This window comes from Phialemonium atrogriseum, assembly GCF_030411735.1.
Source record: "Phialemonium atrogriseum strain 8032-3 unplaced genomic scaffold QBC33scaffold_5, whole genome shotgun sequence".
Taxonomy (NCBI): Eukaryota; Fungi; Ascomycota; class Sordariomycetes; order Cephalothecales; family Cephalothecaceae; genus Phialemonium; species Phialemonium atrogriseum.
In genome coordinates, this window is record NW_026848142.1 from 596,175 (window position 1) to 618,154 (window position 21,980).

Consider the following 21,980-nt stretch of genomic DNA (forward strand, 5'->3'; position numbering starts at 1 on the left):
TAGTGGCTTTGGGGTCCGTGCATAACGTGGATGCCCAGGGTGGCGACCTGGGGCATCCCTGTCATTCCAAGCTTCGGTAATCCGGGAAAGGAAAGACGGCATGGCGCGGTTCCCCACGGGAGCTATCTGCTAGAGCTGGTCCGTATTCCTCAAGAACGCCCAGGAGAAAAGTTTCAATTAGGTAGGTATATTCCGTACAAACAAAGGTTGATAATAGAGTCATATGAAATGCAAACCGTGTTCTCCCCGAAGCTCCAAGCCTCCAAACGCCGTCGCTATGTTTGCTGTTCAGTCAATGTCCGTCCGACTCAACGTTGATTCGACGACTGATCCTCTCCCCGTAAGCCATCAACCTCATCCCCATTGTGAGCGGCGAGGATTCCTCGACTCTCCGAGTCGCTGTCGGGCCCGCTCGATGCTGCGCCACCCTGTGTGAGCTTGAATCCCTCGATCATCTCCGCCAGCTTTTCGCCTTCTATCTTGCCTCGATCTACATTCACGAGGTATATCAAGGGGGCGGGCAATCCCACAAGCACCGCCAAGAACCAGAATGCAGGGCGGATCTCCCCTGACGCATCAACAATGGCGCCAACGATGGCAGGGCCAAACACGCTTGAACCCTTATCCGTGATCGCATAGAGTGCGTAGAAAGCCGCTTCGGATCCCGGGGGAATAAGCTCCCCGTACAGCGACCGGCAGTAACCGCTCAATCCGCCAAGCACAAATCCGTAGATGGCAGCAAGCGGGTACATTTCCCATGGCTGCTGGAGACCAAATACACCCTTGTCCTTGATAAACGGGATGTAGCCCATCAGCCCGTAGATCGGTATGAGTTCGAAAAGCCCAATGCAGGCAAGGATGGTTTGATGGGGCCGCAAGCCCAGTTTCCGGGAAATGAAGGACCAGGAAAAGGCGCCAATAACACCAGCGGACGTGGATATAACATTGATCATGCCGAGTGCCCACGGCTTCATGTGCAGCTGGGTTTTCGCAAACAAGATAGCCGTCGACGAGGTCGTCGCAATCGCATCTGACAGGAGAAACCAGGCGCCGAGGAAGAGAATGATGTCGACCAGACGGCGGGCCAGCCGGATGGTGCGGAACAGTGACTTCCAGGCGAAAATCGTGTATGAAATCCAAGCTCGAGCGCCCGTGTGTTTAGACGACGATGGCAGAGGTGGCCCCGGCCTTGGTCGGAGCCACATGGCGGCAGGAACCGTGAAGACAGCCCACCAAACTCCGACGATGAAAAGAACCACCCGCTGAGACCAAGTTGAGTTCTCCATGCCGACCAGGATGAGAATGGCAACGCATTGAAGGAAGAGTCCGGCCAAGTAGCCTATGCCAATGCCTTTCGCCGATATCTGAGTTGAGAGGGTCAATTCAAGAGATGTCAGCTCCTCGTGCGTTCGGACGCGCGTAATCCCATATCCATCCGGCGCAGCGTCCGCAGATAGCAATGCCGTAGTCGAGTCGTGCATGTCTTCGATGTCGCTGGCTGCGGCGGAAGCGTCCGAGTCGAGGGGCAACGGGACTGCTGCGTTCGCTACTACGGGGTGGTGCCTCACGAGAAGGGGAAGAAAGGAGTTCAACAGGACGAAAGAAGCTCCAAACGAAACGTTGGAGACGACAGCCAGAAAGGCACCGAAGATGTAGACGTTGGTGGAGACAAAGATGTACATCATGACGGCAGAGCTACCAATCCAGGCGAACGCCAACAAGAGTTTCTTCCTGAAATTGCCGTGGTCGGCGGCACAGCTTATACTGACAACCAAGAGGGCTTGGAGTAAAACACTTATGCTGAACGTGTACATGGCAAAGCTTGCCGTGTTGATCTCCATGCCCAGTATGTAGACGACGCACTGGCCGGTGCCCTTGACCGAACTGGAGCCGCACGGCGAGGTCTTGTCGGACAGGAGAACGCCATTCTCCCTCGCGAGGGTCTCTAGAAGAATCGGGATGAACGAGCCTGAAGAACTGTGAGCGGATTATCTTGCCAGGGGTCCTCGTGCGGGCGACTCGGAGGGATCGTTTCAACTACGTACCGATTCCTGGATCAGGTTAGCTGAGGCACACGCAACGGAAACTAGCATGAGCTCTCTCTCTCTCTCTGTATTTCAATCTCAAACCACTCTCTCGCCGATCGTTTGTTTACTGACCACAGATGACATAGACCTCAGCGGCGAACGCATAGGCGTACCAGCCTGCAAGCTCCTTTGCGCTGGTGGGCCGGGTATCCTCGGCGGCGTATCTGGATTGAGGGTGACGTGCAACGCCGTCGCCCTCGGGGTTGTCAGTGCTGGGACTCATGGTTCCGGAATCTTGGATGCCGGTTGTGGTGCTGGACAGCTCGTCATCGGCCTCGAAGGACGATGAATGGGAGAGGAAGGAGCGCTTGGACGCGTGGGAGAGCCTGGAGAATAAGCGTGGCGCCAGTGGCGGGCGGAAGGACTCATTTCGCTGCGTCATGGTTGGTTGGTTGGCCCTCGAACAGGGGTCTTTCCAGTTAACGACAGGTGACAGGCAAGCCCAAGCCCAGTCAGTCAGTCAGTCAAGTCATGCGAGATTCGGATTTCCTTTGGGCGAACACTTTGTACGCAAAAAAACAAGATTAAGGATGCAAGGCACTCCGCGGTATATATTAAGTGGTGTACCCGTGTGTGTACTGGCACTAGGTACGAGGCATCTACATATGGAGACCGTGTCGTATCTACAAACAGTAAATTGACATGGCAATCCCATCAACAACCGCCAGAGCAGCAAGCTATTTGTAAGTACCTGCCCAGCGTGACCGTAGGCTCGGTTTTAGTACATCTTATTGGGGCCTAGTAACAGGACCTGCATCGCCTAGCCCTGTTCAATGCGAGCTGATGCGAGTGCCAATCCTGGTGTTCAATTGCCCGCCTCGATGCCTGTCTCAGATTATTCACGGCTCCTCACAGCCACTCTTCTCAGGCTCTCGGCTTAGGGTGGGGGTGATGTCATCTCTAATCTGGATTCCTGGAACACTTCAGATATGATCTCCGCTTATAGACCGGCCTACATTCTACAATGGAACCTAGGTACACAGGCTGCCTAGGACTCTGTCAGAAATTCCAAGCACCACCACAGAGTTATACGTTAGAACGTCGTTCCCTTGTATCAAACATGAGGAACAACTCTCTTGGGCACTCTTCCTTCGATCTTGGAGTGGCTCTGCTTCCAACCGTCTCTTGCGAGGTTGTTGCTGCCTGGTGCCTCTTCGTCGTTGTCTGCTGTGTACTTTTGCCCAAGATTGTGGAAAGCTACACTCAAGTCTGCCGAGAAGGCTCATGGCCTGAACAGCATACCGACATACGCTTTGCTCCTTGTAGGAGATATAACCTCAGGCCTTGTTAATGGCTTCGATTGTAAAATCTCATCTATTTACTAAGAAACAGACGGTACACTATGCTGTGTATTGAACAATCACAGGGTATCTAAAAGAGGCCAAAACTTGAGCACCGGCACAAAACAGACCCCGGGCCCCTGAAAACGCAGCACCGATCTGACGGCATCATCAAAAACAGCACAACCGCCACAGCAACGGGCGAATCCAAGGTGGCAGCCCGCCCCTCTCCCTCCTGAACCCCCTTCACAAACACCCCCCGGGGACCCACCCCTACTTCTTAAACACATGAACAATCTTCTCCTTCAGCTTATCAGCCAGCCCGACAGGCGTATCCCCCACCTCCGCGACCTTCTCCCCCCCATGCCCGTTGACGTCGGCAGCGGCAGCGGCAGCGACAGCGGCGACGCGCTCGTTCCCCGCGCCCCCGCGACCGACGTGGTAATCCGAGTTATCCTGGCTCGGGCGCGTAGCCGAGTCGGGCACCAGGTCCCCGTCCCTGCGCACCGTCGACTTTCTTCCCTGGTCGCCGATGTTGGCCGCTCCTGTTTTTTTGGGGGGCACGCGAGGCGCTCGTTAGCAAAGGGGGGAACTAGGTAGGTAGGTAGGTAGATAGGTACTCCTCAAGGGTACCTAGGTATGTATGTGCGATGTCATAGTACGGGGGTGGGCGTGCAGTCAAACATACCTCCGCGCCCGGTGCTATACGCGCCGTCGCCGTGGCTGCCCTCGACGCCGGCACGGACTACCTCGCCGTCGACGTACTGCGTCGTGTCGGGGTTGATGTTGCCGGCGCCGCCGCGGCCGTGCGAGACTTCGGGTGTGGCTACAGCCATTGTGACTCACGCGAAAAAAAAAAGGCAAGGAGGAGAAGATGGGCCTTTCTTGTTTGGAGGCGCGGAGTGGTATGCTCTTTTTTTCCCGGCTGGTGCTTACAAGGCTGATCAGGACGGGGAACGCCGACCAACAAACGGCTCATGGGCCTGGTGCCTGGCTGAAAACGAGGGACGAGCAGTTATATACCAGAGCCCAGCCCTGATATGGGGTCCAACGCCAAACCAGGGCAAGCGAGGTAGGTCCCGAGCTTCACGCGAGAGCCGAACATCGGGCGGGATATTATTAGACTGCGGGAGGGGTATGAGGCGAAGATAGGGGAAATGGGCGAATCACTGTCATTACAGGAGCTTATTCGCCCAGCCCAGGTCCTACTTCCCAGTTACTGCTGGCTGCGGGTATACTAACAGTTGAGTCAGGTCATGTCAGGGCGGAGGAGGTCTTGGACGTTGGGGGGCGTCCAAACCAAGTGAGATAAGAAACAAGAAGTAAATGCGCTTAAGTAATGAGTAGTCCTCCTATTCGGTGCTCTATCTCTCAAGTGCCCTGGTAGCACGCCATCTCTGTTCCTATCTCTCTTTCTTCTCACATCCCGAGCCTCCATCAGCACTCAGTAGTGTGACGTAATTGCATAGCTCAACCTCTCCTGTTGCTGAAGATAAGATAAGAGCACCCCATTGGCTCAAGCTTCCATGCTTGGCAGGGAGCGACTCATGCATAAACATTTCCAACATAATCATCTTTCGGGAGAGGCCCCTCTTTCCAAGAGTAGTAGAGCAGACCTAGCGTAGACCAACAAATGAGTTGCCAAAAATGTAGGTATCAATGGCTTTTGTCTGCAGACCCAAGAATACGGAAGTGACAGACCAACCCAACCCCCAGGCTCCCAGCGTAACCTACCCGGCCAGGGAAGATTCGGACTCCATTCCAGAAAACAAGATAAACAAACAAGGGCATATGCCGCATGCAATGGCACCAACACAAGTCCCCCATCCTAATAACCCCTAACCCCATCCCAACGCCGGAGTAGTGGCATCCCCAAGAAACAGAAACTCGAAGTAAGACTCCCCCTCCTTCCCCTGGGCCCCTATACATAAATCCGCGCCACCCACCCACCCCCTGAGCCGCCGGGCCGTTAGATGTTACTTCTGGAAACAATCAAAAGTCTGGCCAACATATTCATCAAACAATACCTATATATCCGGTAGGAGTATGTCTTCAGCCCTAGCGTCGATCGCTATGCCGCTCGTATATAGTATGTATATATTTGTGTGTGTATATACACGCACGTCGTCAAGGTCATTCGTGCTCGGTGTCGCTTCCGTCCTCGATCGATCCGCCCTCGATCGACAGCAGGTTGCCTCCGAAGCGGGCTTTGTACTGTTCGAGTTCCGCCAGCTGGGCTGCGAGGCTGTCCAGCACCTGTGACATGGGAGCGCGGAGGTCGTTCAGCTGGCTGATGGTTCCACCGCCCATGGCCATGTGGCGCATAGCAAGGGTAGAGACACAGGTCTGGTCAAGAAACCGTCAGCATACTTCTCGCACACATACATATATATTCCTAGGATGGACGTATGTCCCAGTGTGAATGTTTACCTCAATCCTGCTGACCTGGTGCTCCATGAAGTTCACCAAGAAGCGCTCCGTTACTTCCCCGCCTCTCTGTTTCATGCGCTCAAGGAGCTCCGTCTCAGGGGGTTGCAGGCCCCTTCCAGAGACCTCCTCCAGCGAGCTGCACAGCATTTCCAGCCGCAGACTGACTTGCCAAAGGGCCCATATAGCCTCCGGATCGAAGGGAAGCTCGCTACCGGGGCTCAACACCGCCGGCCCGCCCCCGGCGTCGATGCTGTTGGTCTGTGTCCTCTCGTGTGCCTGGTGATGCTCTATCCTCCCGGCAAGAGCATGCGGATAGAGTGAGTAGACGACCTCGGGGTTCTCGAGACCCTTGAGCTTCTTCTCACCCATCTCCTTGACCTCGAAACCTTGGCTGCTGAGGGACCGCAGCTCGTTGGGGATTGTCTTTGCAAAGGCGTCGTCCTCTGGGACATCCACGCTGGAGGTCCCGGATTCCTGGTACGTCTCCAGGCAGCGCTGGATCTCGGAGATGAAGTCCGACGAGACGGTGATCTGCCCGCCATCGGCGCAGGCCGAGATTCGACTGGCCTTGTTCACCATGGGGCCATAGTAATCCATACGGCGCGTCACCGGATCGGGTTCGGCCAGGGGCTCACCCCAATGAATTCCCATGCGCACTGACAGGCCCTTGAAGACGAGGTTGTTGTCCTTGTCGAATAGCGGTTGACAGGCGATCGAGTTGAGCATCTCCGACGGCCAGTTCACTTCTAGCAGCTGCATCTGGACGGCGAAGCACCACAGGAGCGCCGATGTCGCAGTGGGGAACGAGACCATGAACGCATCGCCTTCCGTCTTGACCTCAAACCCGCCGATTCGTCTAAGCTGGCGACGCATGACTTCGTTGTGCAACCTGATGGCCGATCTCATGGCGGCCGGGTACGTCTCCCAAAGCGTCGTCGAGCTCTTGATGTCGGTGAAGACGATCGAGATCAGACCAGTAGGGGCTGGCACTTCGGCTTCGAGTCGCTGCAGAGTCGAGTCCAAGGGACCTTCGGCCTTCGCCCTCCTCCCCCGCCTTGCCGGGGCCCACTGGGCGTCCTCCTGGGCAACCGGATACCAGGACAAGCTCTGTCCCCGGTGGAGTCGCGATCGCTCGGTCCTCCTCTTGAGATCCGCGACACCTATCATCATGACCATGATCTTGCTTGTGGCACCGTACGCCATGGCCAGATCTCGAAGCTTCTGTGACGCCCGCATGAGGTCTCCACGTTCGGACCGCGCAACATCGACCACGAGCCCGGGGGAAAGGTACTCCCATAGTTCCCTCGTCGCGATGAGAATGGTCTCGTCTTGCTCTCGGACAGTTATGTGGCTGACGTACGGCGCGGCGTGCACGACGGGCATTAGATCGACATATCCGAATGCTCGCGATACTTCGAGCACGTCGTTCAATCTGCCGTTCCGCGAGACCCATCCCCCCGCGTCTCGAATGCGTGACCGCTCCCCCGGTTCTGCCGGATCATGCTTCCGAGTCAGTATCTTGTAAGTGCCATCGGACTGGATCAGCATGGCCTGCACGTCCCCGACATTGGCGACATAGAGATCCATCCCCTGAAGGTAGGCAACCGTAACCACACTCCCGGAGTTGACATCCTCCTTGCTGAGCACAACTTGCGAGGCCGTGGAGCTCCGATGCGTTACCAAGGACCGGTCTTCCGTGTGTTGGACAGCAATAGTGCCGAGGTCTTTGTTCAGCGAGAGGAAGGCTCGCCTCAGAGCATCCTCGGGGGTCTCATTGAGCTTCGGTTTTAGTGCCTTCAGTTCTGTGGCGAAGACCTGGCCGAAATTCTCGTGGAGATACTTGGCGATCCTGGAACCACCACTACTCAGTGCCTGGCCATCGAAGAGCCCCAGCAGAGTATCCGTGTCCGACGACGTGAAGCGTGGCACAACAAGGTCTATCGTCGACAGGTGCTCGTTCTTGCCCAGGGTGTCAGCCATACCGTAGGGCAAGTAGCCTGCCAACGACCCGGACGTTCTGACTCGGCGATCCTCGCTCTGGTCCGGGATGCTGGGTTGTATCAGTGTCACGTCCATGAGGCCGAGGACCCGCAGATTCAGGAGTCGATTGAAGTCTGTGTAGTTCTCACGGTTGGCTGCGCTGGCACCGAGGAAGGACTGCTTGATCTCCAGCCGCCTATTCCCGGACAGGTTGAGATATCTCAGGTCGGGATTGAGATTCCAGTTCCAATCATACGGAACATTAGAAATGTTGTACTTGAGGTAATTGCTGCCACAGTCGAGTACTGCGAGCTTCTTGGCCCTCGAGATGTCTGCCGGAAGGTTGGTGAACTTGTTACCGTTTATGTGCAAGACCTGCAACAAGCTGTATTCCTCCAGGTCGTCCGCGGGGAGGCTGGCCAGCTCATTCCCGGACAGATAGAGCTCCACGAGTTGAGGCCAGCTCTTTATGGACCGCTGGGGCATGTCTGAGAGATCATTATAGGAGAGGTTGAGGACGCGAAGCTCGGATAGGAGGGTAATCTGGTCGAAGACGTCGTCGTCCAGTTGGTTATCCGCCAGGTAGATATTCCTCAACGAGCCGGCAAATGTGTTCGTTAGCCTCTGAGACAAGCCCGAGTCTTTCCTAGAGGCCATTGTTGGCGTCTGGCTCCCACTGCTGCCCTGGGCTGCGCTGCTCCGTGAGAGAACAGACGTCTTCCGCCCACCCTTCCCGTACACGGATACCACCGAGTTCTTTCGGTCCGGCCCCGATGGTATTGGCGACGGGCCAACACTTAAGAGCGTGCTCGACGGCTGGCTAGGCCGCCTCCTCGCGTCTCCACCCAGATCTTCAAGGCTGGGTTTCTGAGATAGCGATCCTGGAAGCGGAGTCTTGCTACTGAGCGAGCTGGCATTATTTCCGCCGTCCCCTGGAGGCTGGGGCGCGCGGGAGGCCGGTTTCGGGAAATGGTCCAAGACATTCGAGGATGCATTGAGGGTCTCGAGCTTCTTAGCCCACCAGATCTCCATAGGGAGCTTCCTGATGTTGTTTCCGCGCACATCGAGCACCCTCAGCTCTGTAAGGCAGCCGATCTCGGGGGGGAGCTCGCCGACGGAGTTGTTGGCGATGCTAAAGTGCTCCAGCCTCCTTAGATTACCGATCTGATTTGGCAAGGACACAAAGTAATTCTTGTCCAGGACGAGCCTTTCCAGGCTCAAGATGTTGTTGAAAGACTCGTCGATGCTTGCCAGCTGAGCGTTCGAGAGGTTGAGTAGCTTCAGCGTCGGAAGCGGCGAGACAATCTCGAACTTGGTGATTGGGTTGGCGTTCAACTTCAAGCTTCGTATCCTCTCGAAGCTGCCGACGAACTGGGAGATGGCATTATGGTCGGCTGCGAGAATCTCCAGCTTAGGAAGCTCAGAGATGACGTCGATGGACGTGATGGCGTTGTACTTGATATCTAGCTCGCGAAGGGTTTGGAGCCGATTGAAGGATGCCGGGAGAGCGCCGGAGAGTCGGTTGTTGGTAATGACAAACTTCTCCAAGTTCCTGAGATGTCCCATCTCTTCAGGGAGGGTGCCTATCAGATTAAAGCTCAAGTCGAGATCGACAAGGCTCTCCAGTTCGCAGAGAAACCCAGGGAACTTCTCGAGGAAATTAGACGAGATGTTGAGGGTCCTCAGGGACTTGTAAGTGCTGAAATAGGGAGGCAGATGCTTGAGGCGGTTGTTCGCGAGGTTGAGCTTCAGGAGGCCCGTCAGCTCATTCAATTCGGCATGCTCCAGCTGCTCCAGACGGTTGTTCGAGACATCAAGGTAGGTGAGCTTGCTGGCCCGGCCGAGACTCAATGGCAGCTTTCTGGCTTCGTTGTTGTTGTATTTTATGTCGCGGAGGTTCTGGCATGACTGAATAAAGTCTCGAGGCAGGTCTAGTGATAGATTCCTTGACAGGTTTAGCGAGCTGATCTCGGGTGCTTTCAAGTATAGGGAGATGGGGATCGTGACGAGGTTGCGCCCAGCCAGGTCCACGTGGTTGAACTTCTGCATCCGGCCGAGTCCGACGTCGTGAGTAACGCCATGGAAGTTGCTCTCTCGGGCCGACAAGAAGAGAAAACGGCAGAGATAGCTGTTGTCTTCTCGGCCAACGTCCTCTATCCTGTCCCGCTCTTCGTACCCAACTTGTTGCAACAGTCTCTTCTGAATTAGGAGCGGCCGCTCTATGCCATTGAGGACTCGGATGAGATCGTGCTTCTTGAGGATTATATGGTAGTCGTCCAGCCCGTCGGTGACATACGACTTCTTCATGATCTGCGAGACAACCTCATGGACAGTAGAGTCCAGGGCCATCTGCAGGGTAGCGAAGGTTCCGTCGGATCTGAATACCCGGATGCAGTAGGGCGTGAGCTTCTCCTCCGGTCTAGGCGGGCTGCCCACATCCTCAATGTCGGGCGTATGGGTCGACGCATCGTCTTCAGTCCGTTTGACTGCCCAACTGTCGGGCGCATTCCATGCACCATTCGGGCCGGCAACCCTCAGAGGGGGCTGGTCGGCGTCAGCGTTTCTCAAGAATTCCGGGTTCATGGGAGTCAATGGCAGTGGTCTGCTCAGGATGCCTTCCATGTCGTTCAGATTCGTGTCAAGAGCGTAGAAGGTGCCGGTGCCTTCCTGCCTGTCTGTCGGGCCGATCTGTTCGTCAGGGTCATCATGGTGCCGATGCGATCGCCCCTTCTTCGAGAACGGAAACTTGTTGTTAAAGGTTTGTTGACGCGAATATCCATGCCGCGAGGGTGGGGTGTCTCGATACTCCATGGGGCTGGGCCATTCCGATGTGTACGGTAGAGGCGGTTCGGGCCCTTGCCTCCCAAGATCCGATCGAGACGGACGCGAAGGTAAAGAATGGGTGGAAGGGGGAAGAGACTTGAGCGACTGGCTAGGCGCTTCGTCCTTGTCCTTGTGAGTTCTCCGCAGCCGGTTGAGAAGACCCTTCTTGGGGTGACCCTGATGAGCCTGATGACCGGGCGAGGTTGGGCCATCACGGGTTGAACCCTTGGAGCCGATCGGCGGCGCTGGGCTTTGGGCTCGAGATTTCGAACCATACGAGGTCGCCGCAGAACCGCTCCGGTCCTTGAAGTTGGGCGTACTAGCCATTGAATCTTCTCTGCTGATTGACGGCCGAAGGGCCCTCGGGTCGTCGTTGCTCTTATTGTGTCTGTGGGTATGGCCAGGCATGTGTACCATGGAGTGGCCTGAGCGCGAAGACGACGATGTTTTCGGCGGATCCCTTCCTGAAGCCTCGCTCATGTATCGCTCTCGATCCGGCCCGGTGAGGATGTCTCGGACTGGGGCCTCACCATACCGCGCAATGTCCTGTGAACGAGCTGTCAGAACGAGCCAGGGTGACGGGGAGAAGAGAAGCCTGCCAAAAGCCAGGGAAGACACTGCTGGTGATAAGGGATATGCGAAGCGCAAAGCTTCATCTTGATGGCAGGCTAGACGAGCACAAGACATACCTCTGCTTCCTGGTACAGGAAAGGCACGACTTCTGGGGCCGGCACCGGGGTTCGTGGCCGCGACGAGGTCGGTGAGGCGTCCTTGGTGTGATCTGTGGCGTTGGAGTGGTTTCGATCCCTATATGAGCGGCCATGGCTGTACGAGTGGGAGCGGTGCTCCTTCGCCGGGACGGCGGGCGGAAGGCTGGTGTCGGACGAGTCTCGGCCAGGAAACTCCTCCCCAAAGAAGCCTTGGAGCTTCTTCAATCCACCTCTGTTCCCGCTCGCCTTCGAACCTTGACTGCTGGCGTTAGTGACGATGCTTGCGGAGGACGGCCGCCTCTCATCGTTGAAATATGCGAGATCGGGGGAGTCGGTGCTGCCGGTCGGGGTCTGAGTTAGGCGGGAGTGAGTGGGACGAAGGCCCGGCGACAGCTGGGATGAGACGGAAAGGTTGTCGGTCGAATCATTGTAGAAGCTCGTGGGAGCGGGACTGGTGGTTGAGCCGGTGCCGGTGCCGTTGCCGGTCAGCCAAGGCGCGACCTGGCCCAGAGTGCCCGACATGAAATTGTTGCTGCTGTGCTGAAGCTGGGGAAGCTGGGGGACACGTCCGCCGGAAGGGTCGAGCACGGCCAAGTCACGACGATAATTGGTAAGGTCGCTCATCCGATGGTCTCGCAAAGTAGAGACATGGGGAGCGGACCTTGTTGGCGACAGGGCGGCACTAGTGGCAGGCGGCGACGACGGAGGCGAGAGCTGGGGTTCTGGTTCTCTTAAGGAGCTGCAAATGGACACGCCGAGGCGCGGGGCTGGTTAGCCTGGTTCATGGAGGAACAAGGAAGGAGGAACGGATGGCGCGATGATTGGGGCCGAGGAAGGGACTCACCGGTGCACATTCCCGTCTCCGTCAGTCCTCAGTCGCGTAGGAAGTCCTCGTCGAGAGCCGGTGGAGGTGGAGTGGCGGCGCAGAGCAGCATAGCCGTTGATGTCGTTCAAAGCGCTGTTGCCGTTGCTGTTGCCGTTGTTGCTAGTAGGGGAGATAGGAGTCGCCGGCAACGGCTTCGCTGTGCCAGTTGAACGCGAACTGGGGTCGGTGCTGGAGCTCTTAGCAGAGCTGAAGCGGGAGGTGGCTTCATTCCTGGCCATGGTTACCAGGGCCTTCAACTAGCGGGCAGAGCCATTTCAAGCGCCGAAGCATGGATATTAGGTCATTGCTTGTGAGGTGAGAAATTAGAAAGGTGTAAGGCCGGGACTAGAGCTGTAAGCGGGAGGCGGTGGTTGGAGATGGCTTGTGGACAGCGGATGATGGCGGATGACGGGCAGTGGCACCTTGCCCGATATGAATGGGGGAGACGAAGGATGGTGGACAGTGTGAGACTGTGAGTACCACCAAGCGAGGCTGGCAGGTATAAGTGTAGGTACCTCTTATTTGGGTAGAAGTTCGAGTAAGTCGTAGTTTGGCGTTTGATACAATCATGAGTTAACCAAAGCTCCTGTGGTGATTCGAGGTTACAATTCCCCAGTAAAGCCCTAAGAACAACATGGATGATGGCTTCAAGTCTAGCTACGTAGTCGCTGTAGTGTTGGGAATTGCCTGCCCGTGCCCATCAATCTCACAATTCCCAGGGGTCATGAAGTTTGAGCTAGGTAGCCTGTGAGTTATTCGTACTGTATGCGTATGTAGGTAGTAGGTACGTGCACGGAGCGTATGTCGGTTGGGGTGCAGCCAGCGATCAACGAATTGAGGAGAAGGAAAGCACTGCATATTATGTGCAAATTCTCGACTTCTCCAAACTACCTGCGCTACTGCATCCATACTGCGTACACAAAATGCCCAATCCTTCCTTGTGCCCCTGCTCCATCATCCCATCTCTTCCCGGCGTCGGTGAACCGAAGCGGCATTTCGAACAATTGGCCCCCAAAACTGTTAAACGGCCCGACATCTGCTCAATTATTCGTAAGCATAAGTCGATGAGAAAGAGGTTCCCACCCGTTGACGAGTGGCATATTTACCCTGAGGTCTGCGAGTAGTTCAATTGGTGTGTGACTCTGCCATCAAGCAGCCCCTTCCAAAAGAGTGCAAAAACGTACAGAAATGGAAATGGAGAAAGGGTCTGGGGCCTGGACCGTGCTCCAGGGCCCCTTGCCAGCAGCAAACCTAACCATGGCAGGCAGTGATCCTCCATCCTCATCGTCTGCATTCTGCAGGCAAGGCTTAGCCAGGGTTTACCTGGGCCGGCAATTGGCGACTCTCGGCGGGATATGACCTCCATGCTTCCAATTGCGAGGAGCTATGTCCAACGATCTTCGCACCCTGCTGTGTGAGAAGCAAGAGCAGGTGCAAAATGCAACGAAGCGTCCCGGAAGTAGGGGCGGAAGCTTTGACACCTCCCATTACTGAAACAAGTCTCACTCATGCTGCCTGCTTCCATGCTCGTGCATTTGAAGTATCATTGGACTCGAATTTGTGCGACAAGCGCCTTCCCATTGGTTTCGCTTTTAACCCACAGAGCAAATCCACCGCTGGCTACCTACCTGCTGAAGCGAAAGGCCTGCAAAATAAATCCCAGTAGCTCGGGTATAATGCAGAGCGTCAGGTCATCTAGGAAAACAATATCAGCAAATGGGGGCAGGGCCCCTTGACGATCCTGGTGCAAACATGACATGTGCATTGTAAGTTGTTTGTCGCTCAGGTCCTTCCGGGCTCGGCCTATTACAACCCGAGGTGGCCGAGAGCGAGTGCTCTCCAACCGGACCTTGTCTCCCAAGAATCCAACACCCATCGATCACTCGAGCTCTACCAGCTCGTCGCCAGAGACATCCGAGAGCGATGACAGCGAGCCTGTATCGTCCTCATCCTCATCCTCATCCTCGGGCACCACATCACCAACTTCCTCGTTGAGAAGCTCGCCAATCCAGATGCTCTCCTGCAATATCGACCTTGCCTTGACTTCCGACACGCCCATGTCCTCCATGATCAGCCGCACCGCTAACTCGGGAACCAGCACCGCCTGGACATAGGCCGTGTAGCCTCTTGCCGATATCAGCCTATCCTGCACCGCCCGTTTTCGTAGAAGTGACGAGAAGTGGTTGATGATGGTCTCTGTCATCAGCCTCAAGCCCCGGATGCCGTAATAACCAGGCGTGAGACTCTGCTTGGTCTTCAGCACTGTCTTGCTCTTCCCTGCTTTCACTCTCCTGGTAAACTTATCACCGTAGTGTGAAGCCCTGCCCTCCAAGATGCCTTCGAGAATGCCGTGGCGTTTCGATATCCGAGACTCGAGTTGGCGCCAGTCGATATCGGGATAGCCCTTATCGACCCACGTATTCCTTGCCGATTTCAAGTTGTGGTGCTGGCAAAATTTCTGTTGCTGAGCAATAGTCATGCGATTACCCTTGGTGAAGCTGTCCAGGAGGTCCCGGTCGACTTGTTCATTGCACATCGGGCAGACTGCGCCCGCTGTCGCCGCCATCTCATCACCTCCCTCCGGCGATGAGGGATCCTCCACCTCCCTTCTAAGCTTCTTGGGCGTATTTTGAACGGGACCAAGGTCGAAGTCGGTGCTAAGATCTACTGCCCCAAAGCTCGGCATTTTGAACTCTGCCATCGGGGAGTCGTCTTCTGGTGGTATGTCCACTTTCTTGGGCTTCTCTGAGCTGGTGTGGATGCGGTTTGGTCGTTCTCTTGATGGTTTAGAGGGTTGCCTAACCGGGGAACTTAAATCCAAAGGATCCTCTTCAACCCGTGGGGGGATCTTCATGGATTCAAGGCGAGTAGGAGAAGATGCCACTGGAAGAACCGTCGGGTTTTGATTGAAAGCCCCTTGGGGCCTCTCAGGCGAGGAGAAGGAAGATTTCTCCACAGGTTTGAATGCATTCTTCGCAGGTATAGATTTTGCAGGGTTTCCATACCTCCTGTGACTGCGTTTTTCATGCTCTCTAAAGGCATCCGTCTTCGCCTGGAACCGGGCCTGGGACTCTTCATTGCTGTATGACCCTCCTTTCTGCTTTTTGGAAGGTTTGGAAGGCTGCGGGTCTGGAAGAGAATCGACATGACTGTCTAGGTCAAGTGACCTTTTGGAGCCGGAAGGGCCAGGCGAAACCGCAGATATGTCCAGGGTGGAATTCCTTGTGTGCCTCGTGTGCCTCGTGTGCCTCGTGTGCCTCGTGTGTTTCCTATCCCTAGTCTCGAGGGAGCTCCCGGTTGTTTCAAGGCTTTTGGATTGTGCAGGGTCAACTGTCGGTTCCCTCCCAAAATTGGTGCTTATTATATCTCCTCGTCGTGAAAGCCCGCCGCCGTCGCCGTCATCGTCGCCGTCATCGTCGCTTATCGGCTCGGCATCCACAGGTATCGGTTTGCGAACTTCCTTTCGAGATGGCTGGTTACAAACCGGTTTTGGCGACGGCTTTCCCCTAACCACACTCAATAGCGGCGGTACATGTCGTTGTTTGTTACTTAAACCAACATGCCTCGAAGACATTATGAATGCCTCCCTCTCTTGCCTGCTGAGGGGCTAGGCAAGGGCAAGAGGCAGTTGTGGACAGCCACCGACAATTTGTGTTATTCCATCCGGTTTCCCTAAAGACAGAACCAAGAACCCCAAGTCTTCACCCTTCACCAAGTTGCGCCCCAGTCCCCTTGTTTTCAAGGCTCTCGCTGCGGGGGGCGAAGGCTAGTGTGATCTTGAGACGAGAGGAGATGACGGTGCTGTATGGTTTCCTGACTCGAATGATAGAAGGGTGTTGTACAACAGAAGAAAAATAAAATAAAAGACAATGAAAGCGATAGGTGTTCACTCAAGTGGCGTAGGTAGGAATCGGTTCGCAGGCGAGAATTTCGAGTCCCTCAAAGTGGTAGTCTGTCGTCTAATTTTCGACTGGGACTACCCGTCTGGGCCTCTGGGGAAGGAATTGGGGGAACGCGTCAACGCGTGTAGGAGTCGCTCCACTAACCTAATTACCTAAATAATCACTACCAACCCCTTTCTATGTCTGAGGTGCTCCCATATTCGTTTAATGTGCGTTGTTATTCCTCTAAATCAACTTGGTATGCCTCCTTATTGGTACTCACTAATTAGACCTTGTCCTTGGCTACTACCTAAGGTAATAGCGGGCTATATTGCGTGTGGCGTTTATTGGGTCATCTTTCAGCAGCCCTGATTATGCATGGCGACTATCGGTCTTACCTAGGTACGGATACTTCAGGTCACACACCTCTGGGCTCGAACGAGACGGAGATTACCCATTTCGGTACCTAGCTAGGATCAGGTACCCAGTGAAGTACCTAGGTCGGTTTATTAGCGGCAGTTGAGCCTCATCAGCCCCCTGTTTCCAGCTAAAGCCACATCCAAGTTCCAACATCCAATAGCTTCCATGTGACATGTTGATTCTCAACGTTCACAAAGACTTAAACAGCTTTGTGCCTGTTTGGTGGACAATCTCCTCCCCCGACGGCGAGCCGGTCACCTACCAGAGCCTCCAATCCTCGCTACACTTACAATGGCACTAAATCGAAAGTATGCCGCCCTGCCTGACCTGGTATGTTGCTGCTCAATTCTAGGGAGAAGTACTGAAGAAGCGACGCCAACACATGTAAACATAGGACTCGGCACCAGATATCTACGAGACGCCAGAATTGACAGATGATAACTCGACCCTTCCTGTGAGTCTACCCGAATCTCAGCCATCGCCCGGCCTCGACTAACACCCCCTGTGTTGCAGGCAACCACAGTCCGATCCCCATCAGACAACGAATTCGACGACGAAGATGACGGGGCCGGGATCTCTCGCACACGGCTACGCATAGACCAAGCCCGGTCTCGATTCATGCCTTCAAATGTCGATGCCCGAGATGTAGACTTCTCCGATCGCGTCAACGGCAAGCGGAAATCTTACCGGGCGTCGAGTCGCCGGCAGCGTATCCTGGAGGACGGGACCGAGGAGTTCGGCGAGCTAACCGACGAGGAAGATGGAGAAAGCTTGGCACGGAAGCTCGCAAGGTTGAAGCGCGAGGTTGAAGAGGCGAAGGAGGAATACAGCAGGCAGCAAGCAACCAAGGCGGACGCCGCGGCGACGGCCGACAACCATGAAGGGGAAATTGCGTCGCTTAGTCAAGCTCTGGAGGAGATCTCACAGCTCTCAGCGAGTTCAGTCCCGGGAATTCGGTCTCGGTCTGCAGGAACCACTGGATACCCGACTGTCGGAACCGCGGGGCAATCTCAACACCCATCGGCCATCGGAGACATCGCTACTTACACCGTGACCTACGCGCCTACCTACGAGGAAACCCACGCGCTAGCAAAGGCAGCCGATTTCGACCGCCGTCTTTTCCTCCTCGAGAAGGCCCTTGGGATCGGATCCTCTGCTCTCCCGGGCCTGGACACCAACGGCCTACCGCGCGCCGTGCTGCCCACCTTAGACACTCTGCAGAAGCAGATCTCGACTCTGTCAGAGGCCTCGACATCGTCGCTGGACTCGATCAGCCGGCGAGTGCGCACCCTAGCGCAAGAGGCCGACGCCCTCGAGAAGTCGCGCCGCAACGCCCAGGCGGCCCAGGAGGCGCTCGCCTCGACCGCCGTCGCCGGCGAGGCCGATGGATCCGCCGCCGCCGCCGCCGCCCTCGCCGCCGCCCCGCCGGCGGACTCGGACCAGGCCGCCAAGATCAGCGCGCTGTACGGGACGCTGCCCACCATCGAGAGCCTCGCCCCGCTGCTGCCGCCGCTCCTCGACCGCCTGAGGTCCCTCCGCGCCATCCACGCCGACGCCGCGGCCGCGGCGGAGACACTGGGCCGCGTCGAGAGGACTCAGGCCGACATGGCCGGCGACATCAAGCAGTGGCGCGACGCCCTCGAGAGGGTCGAGGGGGCGGTGAAGGAGGGAGAAACAGCCATGACCGGGAACATGAGCGTCGTCGAGGGCTGGGTGAAGGAGCTGGAGGAGAGGATGGCCAAACTAGCTTAGATTTTTGCCGGATGTTGTCCCGTAGGGATATTGATTGATACCCGACTATGAATATGACTCGCTCTTATGATAAAAAAGGCAAGGGAGCAATGGCATGTATTGTGAAGTAACACACACACGCCAATCCCCTTCCGCTTCGCGATCATCTGCCGTAAGCCTGGCCTTATTTTGTACCTGGCCCTACCTAGATGTACCGGAACGCCTGGCCCCCATAAACTAGATTATCCGTACAGCCTTGCCAACCTTGCCCTTCCATGCTCTACAGCCCTAGGCTTTCTCCGGGGCTCACATAACCTGAACCCGTCCCCACCGTCAACGCACCGCCCAGAACCTATCGTCTCTGCGCCCCAAAAGTAGCCCTCAGCGCCAGGACTTGCGCCCTCTCCGCCTCGGGCAGGAGGTCGATCGTCTCCTGCGGCAGCGCCATGACGGCCTGCATGAGCGCCTCCGGGTCCTGACCGACCGCCGGGGCCGGCGCGGCTGCGAGAGCGGGCGGCGGCGGCGGCGCATACCCGCCTCCCACGGCGACGGGGGGGGTGTTGGTCGCGCCGGGGTAGCCGCCGTAGCCGGTGTTCGCGAGGGGCATGGGCGGGGGCGCGAGGCCGCCCGATTCGAGGACCGAGTTGATGGCCTCGGGCGAGACGAGGCCCATCAGGAGGAGGGCCTGGAAGACGGCGTAGGAGAGTTGGGGGGCCTGGTTGAGGAGCTCAGTCGCGCGGGTCGGGTCCGTGGTCGCGAGAGACTTCATCTGGGTGAGGATGTCGAGGAGTTGGGTCGGGGGGAGGGTGTTGAGGGTCCGGGATATGGCGTCCGCGCAGGTCACGCCGGGGGGGAGCTCTTTCCCGGGCGGGAGAGGGGGGAGGGATGTGGGCTGCCAGCTCGGAGCCGAGCTGTTGGCGTTGCCGTTCGCTGGTGGGTTATAGGAGGAGTTGGTGCCAGCCTGTGGGAGATGGTAAGCATTTTTTCAAAGTTGATCCTGACAACGTTGGCAAGCCGCGGTGGGTAGACTTACAGCACCGTCCTTATCTCGACCATCATCATCGCCAACTCCTTCATTAGAGAAATCCACGCGCAGCTTTCTCCCCATAATTTCGTAGTCGTTCAAGTTTCGGACGGCGGATGCCGCAGAATCTGTGGAACCAGAAGTCAGTTGTCTGATGGAGGAGTAGATGTAAGTGCGGTTGACATACCTGCGTCGGGGTATTCTGCGAAACCAAATCCCTTAGGCCGCCCTGTTTCTCGGTCGTATACCAGGCGGAAGTTCAGAACCTTGCCGGCTCCGCTGAAGATATCTGAGATCTGCTCTTCGGAGAGTCCTTAATCACATATAAGCGGTGGTTCGCGTGTAAGAAAGAAGCTGCCTTACCATATGGGATGTTGCCCACAAAGACAACTCTCGACGGCGGTCTTGTCGACATGTTGAATACGATATTGATGAGTCCCGTAGCTTGACGTTGATGCGATTCGAGGGGAGAGCTGGCTCGACGGTGGGGGGATGATTGGAAGCGCAAGGAGGTATGGAGACGAGAGAGAAGACGGAAGTTTCGTGTAGAGCGGTCACTTGAACTTGGAAGAGACGGGAGCTGGGGAACAATAGAACCCAGAGAGTCAAGAGATGGTATTCAACAATAGGCTACCTTGTCAAAGACAAGCTTCCGCCCCCGGCAGCTTCACTGTTGGTTCAGCCTTTGACTTTCCAAAGCGACTTTTGTACACTTGAATACAGGTTAGTATCAAGGTTGCGTAATGGTTTGAATGAAGACCGACGTAAATGTGCTTTTGAGGTCTTGATAACTTATTAGAGCCCACTTGAGTGCATCCATAATTGATCGTACCTGAAAACTGGCTCGTGGTTGGCCCGAGCTCCTGCCGGATCGCCTGCGACTCACGTGACCAAACAGGAAAACATGACCCCATCGAGCAACAGTTCTAGAGCTCAATCCAAAGCTCAGTCCGTTCGGTTCTCCAGCTTCCCGCTTCACCTCAACGTCAATCCCGAGTTCTAGTGGCCCAACCCTGCATTACCGCAAGGATGTCGAACCGCAATCCCATGCAGGACTACCTGAGCAAATTACAGCAGGCGGCCAAATCCGGCCGTCCAAGAGGCGGCTTCGGTGGAATGCCTCCTACTCCCAAGATTGGTGGTCTCGTCGGAGGTTTGGTGCTGCTCGGCGGCGGCGCCATGCTGGTGCAGAACGCCCTTTTCAACGTCGACGGTGGCCACAGAGCTATCAAGTATCGGAGAATAAGCGGTGTCAGCAAGGAGATCTATGGTGAAGGTATGTCGAGCTCGCCCAGTAGACCCGAGACATCACCATGATGGTTAACAAGCTTGGCCAGGCACGCACTTCATCCTTCCCTGGTTCGAAACACCGGTAGTCTACGATGTCCGAGCGAAGCCGCGAAACGTGTCGTCCCTGACGGGCACCAAGGACTTGCAGATGGTCAACATCACCTGTCGTGTGCTCTCCAGGCCGGACATCCCGGCTCTACCCCAGATCTACCGGACCTTGGGCTCCGACTACGATGAGCGAGTCCTCCCGTCTATTGTCAACGAAGTCCTCAAGAGCGTCGTCGCGCAGTTCAACGCCAGTCAATTGATCACACAGCGAGAGATGGTCGCGAGGCTGGTTCGCGAGAATCTGTCGAGGCGAGCGGCGCAGTTCAACGTCTTGTTGGACGATGTCTCTCTTACGGTATGTAACTATCAGTGCGGTCCGCCGAGCAATGGTCTCGCTAACATCGGTTCCAGCATCTGGCTTTCTCGCCCGAGTTCACGGCGGCAGTCGAGGCGAAGCAGGTTGCGCAACAAGATGCTCAACGAGCCGCGTTCGTTGTAGACAAGGCTCGACAGGAGAAGCAGGCCATGGTGGTCAAGGCTCAGGGTGAGGCACGGTCTGCCGAGCTTATTGGAGAGGCGATCAAGAAGAGCAAGTCATACGTCGAGCTGAAGAAGCTGGAGAATGCCAGAGCGATTGCGGGCTTGATCCAGGACGCTGGCGGAAAGAACAGATTGCTGCTGGACTCGCAGGGTCTTGGACTCAACGTCTTCGATGATGCGAAGAAGGAATAGGCACGGTAGATAGTAGCTGAAGGGGTGAATCTCCACTGTATGTTTAAAGACCAGAAAACAGAGTGTAAGATACTATTTGCGCCAGCAACAATCACGATCCAAGCCTTCCAACCGTGCGACTTGCATGTCTAGGAATTCCTTCGGCACCGAGGCTTTAGACCAAATCACTCTACGTAGGTATTGCACGGTACTTAGATTTGTACGTGCCACTGGCATATTTTCTTGGATGCTTGGCCTCATATTCCCGACGGAGGGAGTAAACTGGTAGGCATCCGTTTTTAAATACTGTGGCTCCAGCAATTGTTTCCGGCCTCCGTAAAGATTGCCCCACCACCCCTCCTTACCGTCCACATCCTCCTCCGCCCTACCTAACCTACCTACCTACCTACCCTGCTCTGAGCCTTCTGGACCTTTCCCACTCTCCCGTATTCCCATCCTTTGTTGCGCCAAGTTGCAGCTATCTGCTTGTGAAATCGCCCACCATGCTGATCAAGTTGGTCTCCCCCCCCCGTCGCAGAAGTCTCGAGCTGTCGTTATGCCGATTACTGACGAGGCACGCGCTATAGGGTCCGAACACTAACGGGCAAGGAGATCGAGCTTGACATCGAGAGCGATTACAAGGTACGGCCACCACGACCCGACCCCGTCCGGCTGGCACGAATCATCGCCGACCACCACC

The 21,980-nt window shown here is 56.1% G+C and overlaps 7 protein-coding genes across 7 annotated transcripts; 2 read left to right on the forward strand and 5 right to left on the reverse strand.

Annotated features, from left to right (window-relative positions):
- Window positions 1-138: 138 nt before the first annotated feature.
- On the reverse strand, window positions 139-2,690 carry QBC33DRAFT_529809 (autophagy protein atg22). The gene is made up of 3 exons (XM_060427173.1): window positions 2,160-2,690; window positions 2,046-2,051; window positions 139-1,969 (listed from the first exon to the last, which is right to left on the reverse strand). The coding sequence occupies exons 1-3, from the start codon at window positions 2,467-2,469 to the stop codon at window positions 309-311; spliced, it is 1,977 nt and encodes a 658-aa protein (XP_060286200.1). The 5' UTR covers window positions 2,470-2,690; the 3' UTR covers window positions 139-308.
- An 826-nt stretch (window positions 2,691-3,516) lies between these two features.
- QBC33DRAFT_308303 (uncharacterized protein) lies at window positions 3,517-4,463 on the reverse strand. The gene is made up of 2 exons (XM_060423460.1): window positions 4,056-4,463; window positions 3,517-3,912 (listed from the first exon to the last, which is right to left on the reverse strand). The coding sequence occupies exons 1-2, from the start codon at window positions 4,201-4,203 to the stop codon at window positions 3,641-3,643; spliced, it is 420 nt and encodes a 139-aa protein (XP_060286201.1). The 5' UTR covers window positions 4,204-4,463; the 3' UTR covers window positions 3,517-3,640.
- An 854-nt stretch (window positions 4,464-5,317) lies between these two features.
- QBC33DRAFT_529818 (adenylate cyclase) lies at window positions 5,318-12,627 on the reverse strand. The gene is made up of 4 exons (XM_060427174.1): window positions 12,155-12,627; window positions 11,290-12,049; window positions 5,798-11,146; window positions 5,318-5,713 (listed from the first exon to the last, which is right to left on the reverse strand). Exons 1-4 carry the CDS (start codon window positions 12,412-12,414, stop codon window positions 5,501-5,503), a joined length of 6,582 nt encoding a protein of 2,193 aa, XP_060286202.1. The 5' UTR covers window positions 12,415-12,627; the 3' UTR covers window positions 5,318-5,500.
- Window positions 12,628-13,794: 1,167 nt separating this feature from the next.
- Window positions 13,795-15,896, reverse strand: QBC33DRAFT_308579 (RTC4-like domain-containing protein). Its single transcript, XM_060423461.1, has one exon. It carries the CDS (start codon window positions 15,747-15,749, stop codon window positions 14,055-14,057), a length of 1,695 nt encoding a protein of 564 aa, XP_060286203.1. The 5' UTR covers window positions 15,750-15,896; the 3' UTR covers window positions 13,795-14,054.
- A 604-nt stretch (window positions 15,897-16,500) lies between these two features.
- QBC33DRAFT_602918 (Dynamitin-domain-containing protein) lies at window positions 16,501-18,412 on the forward strand. The gene is made up of 3 exons (XM_060432164.1): window positions 16,501-16,806; window positions 16,871-16,930; window positions 16,990-18,412. The coding sequence occupies exons 1-3, from the start codon at window positions 16,768-16,770 to the stop codon at window positions 18,226-18,228; spliced, it is 1,338 nt and encodes a 445-aa protein (XP_060286204.1). The 5' UTR covers window positions 16,501-16,767; the 3' UTR covers window positions 18,229-18,412.
- On the reverse strand, window positions 18,413-19,777 carry QBC33DRAFT_308603 (hinge domain of cleavage stimulation factor subunit 2-domain-containing protein). The gene is made up of 4 exons (XM_060423462.1): window positions 19,595-19,777; window positions 19,419-19,544; window positions 19,241-19,359; window positions 18,413-19,168 (listed from the first exon to the last, which is right to left on the reverse strand). Exons 1-4 carry the CDS (start codon window positions 19,644-19,646, stop codon window positions 18,560-18,562), a joined length of 906 nt encoding a protein of 301 aa, XP_060286205.1. The 5' UTR covers window positions 19,647-19,777; the 3' UTR covers window positions 18,413-18,559.
- A 414-nt stretch (window positions 19,778-20,191) lies between these two features.
- QBC33DRAFT_467232 (putative prohibitin-2 protein) lies at window positions 20,192-21,474 on the forward strand. The gene is made up of 3 exons (XM_060425156.1): window positions 20,192-20,507; window positions 20,569-20,924; window positions 20,981-21,474. Exons 1-3 carry the CDS (start codon window positions 20,261-20,263, stop codon window positions 21,299-21,301), a joined length of 924 nt encoding a protein of 307 aa, XP_060286206.1. The 5' UTR covers window positions 20,192-20,260; the 3' UTR covers window positions 21,302-21,474.
- Window positions 21,475-21,980: the final 506 nt, after the last annotated feature.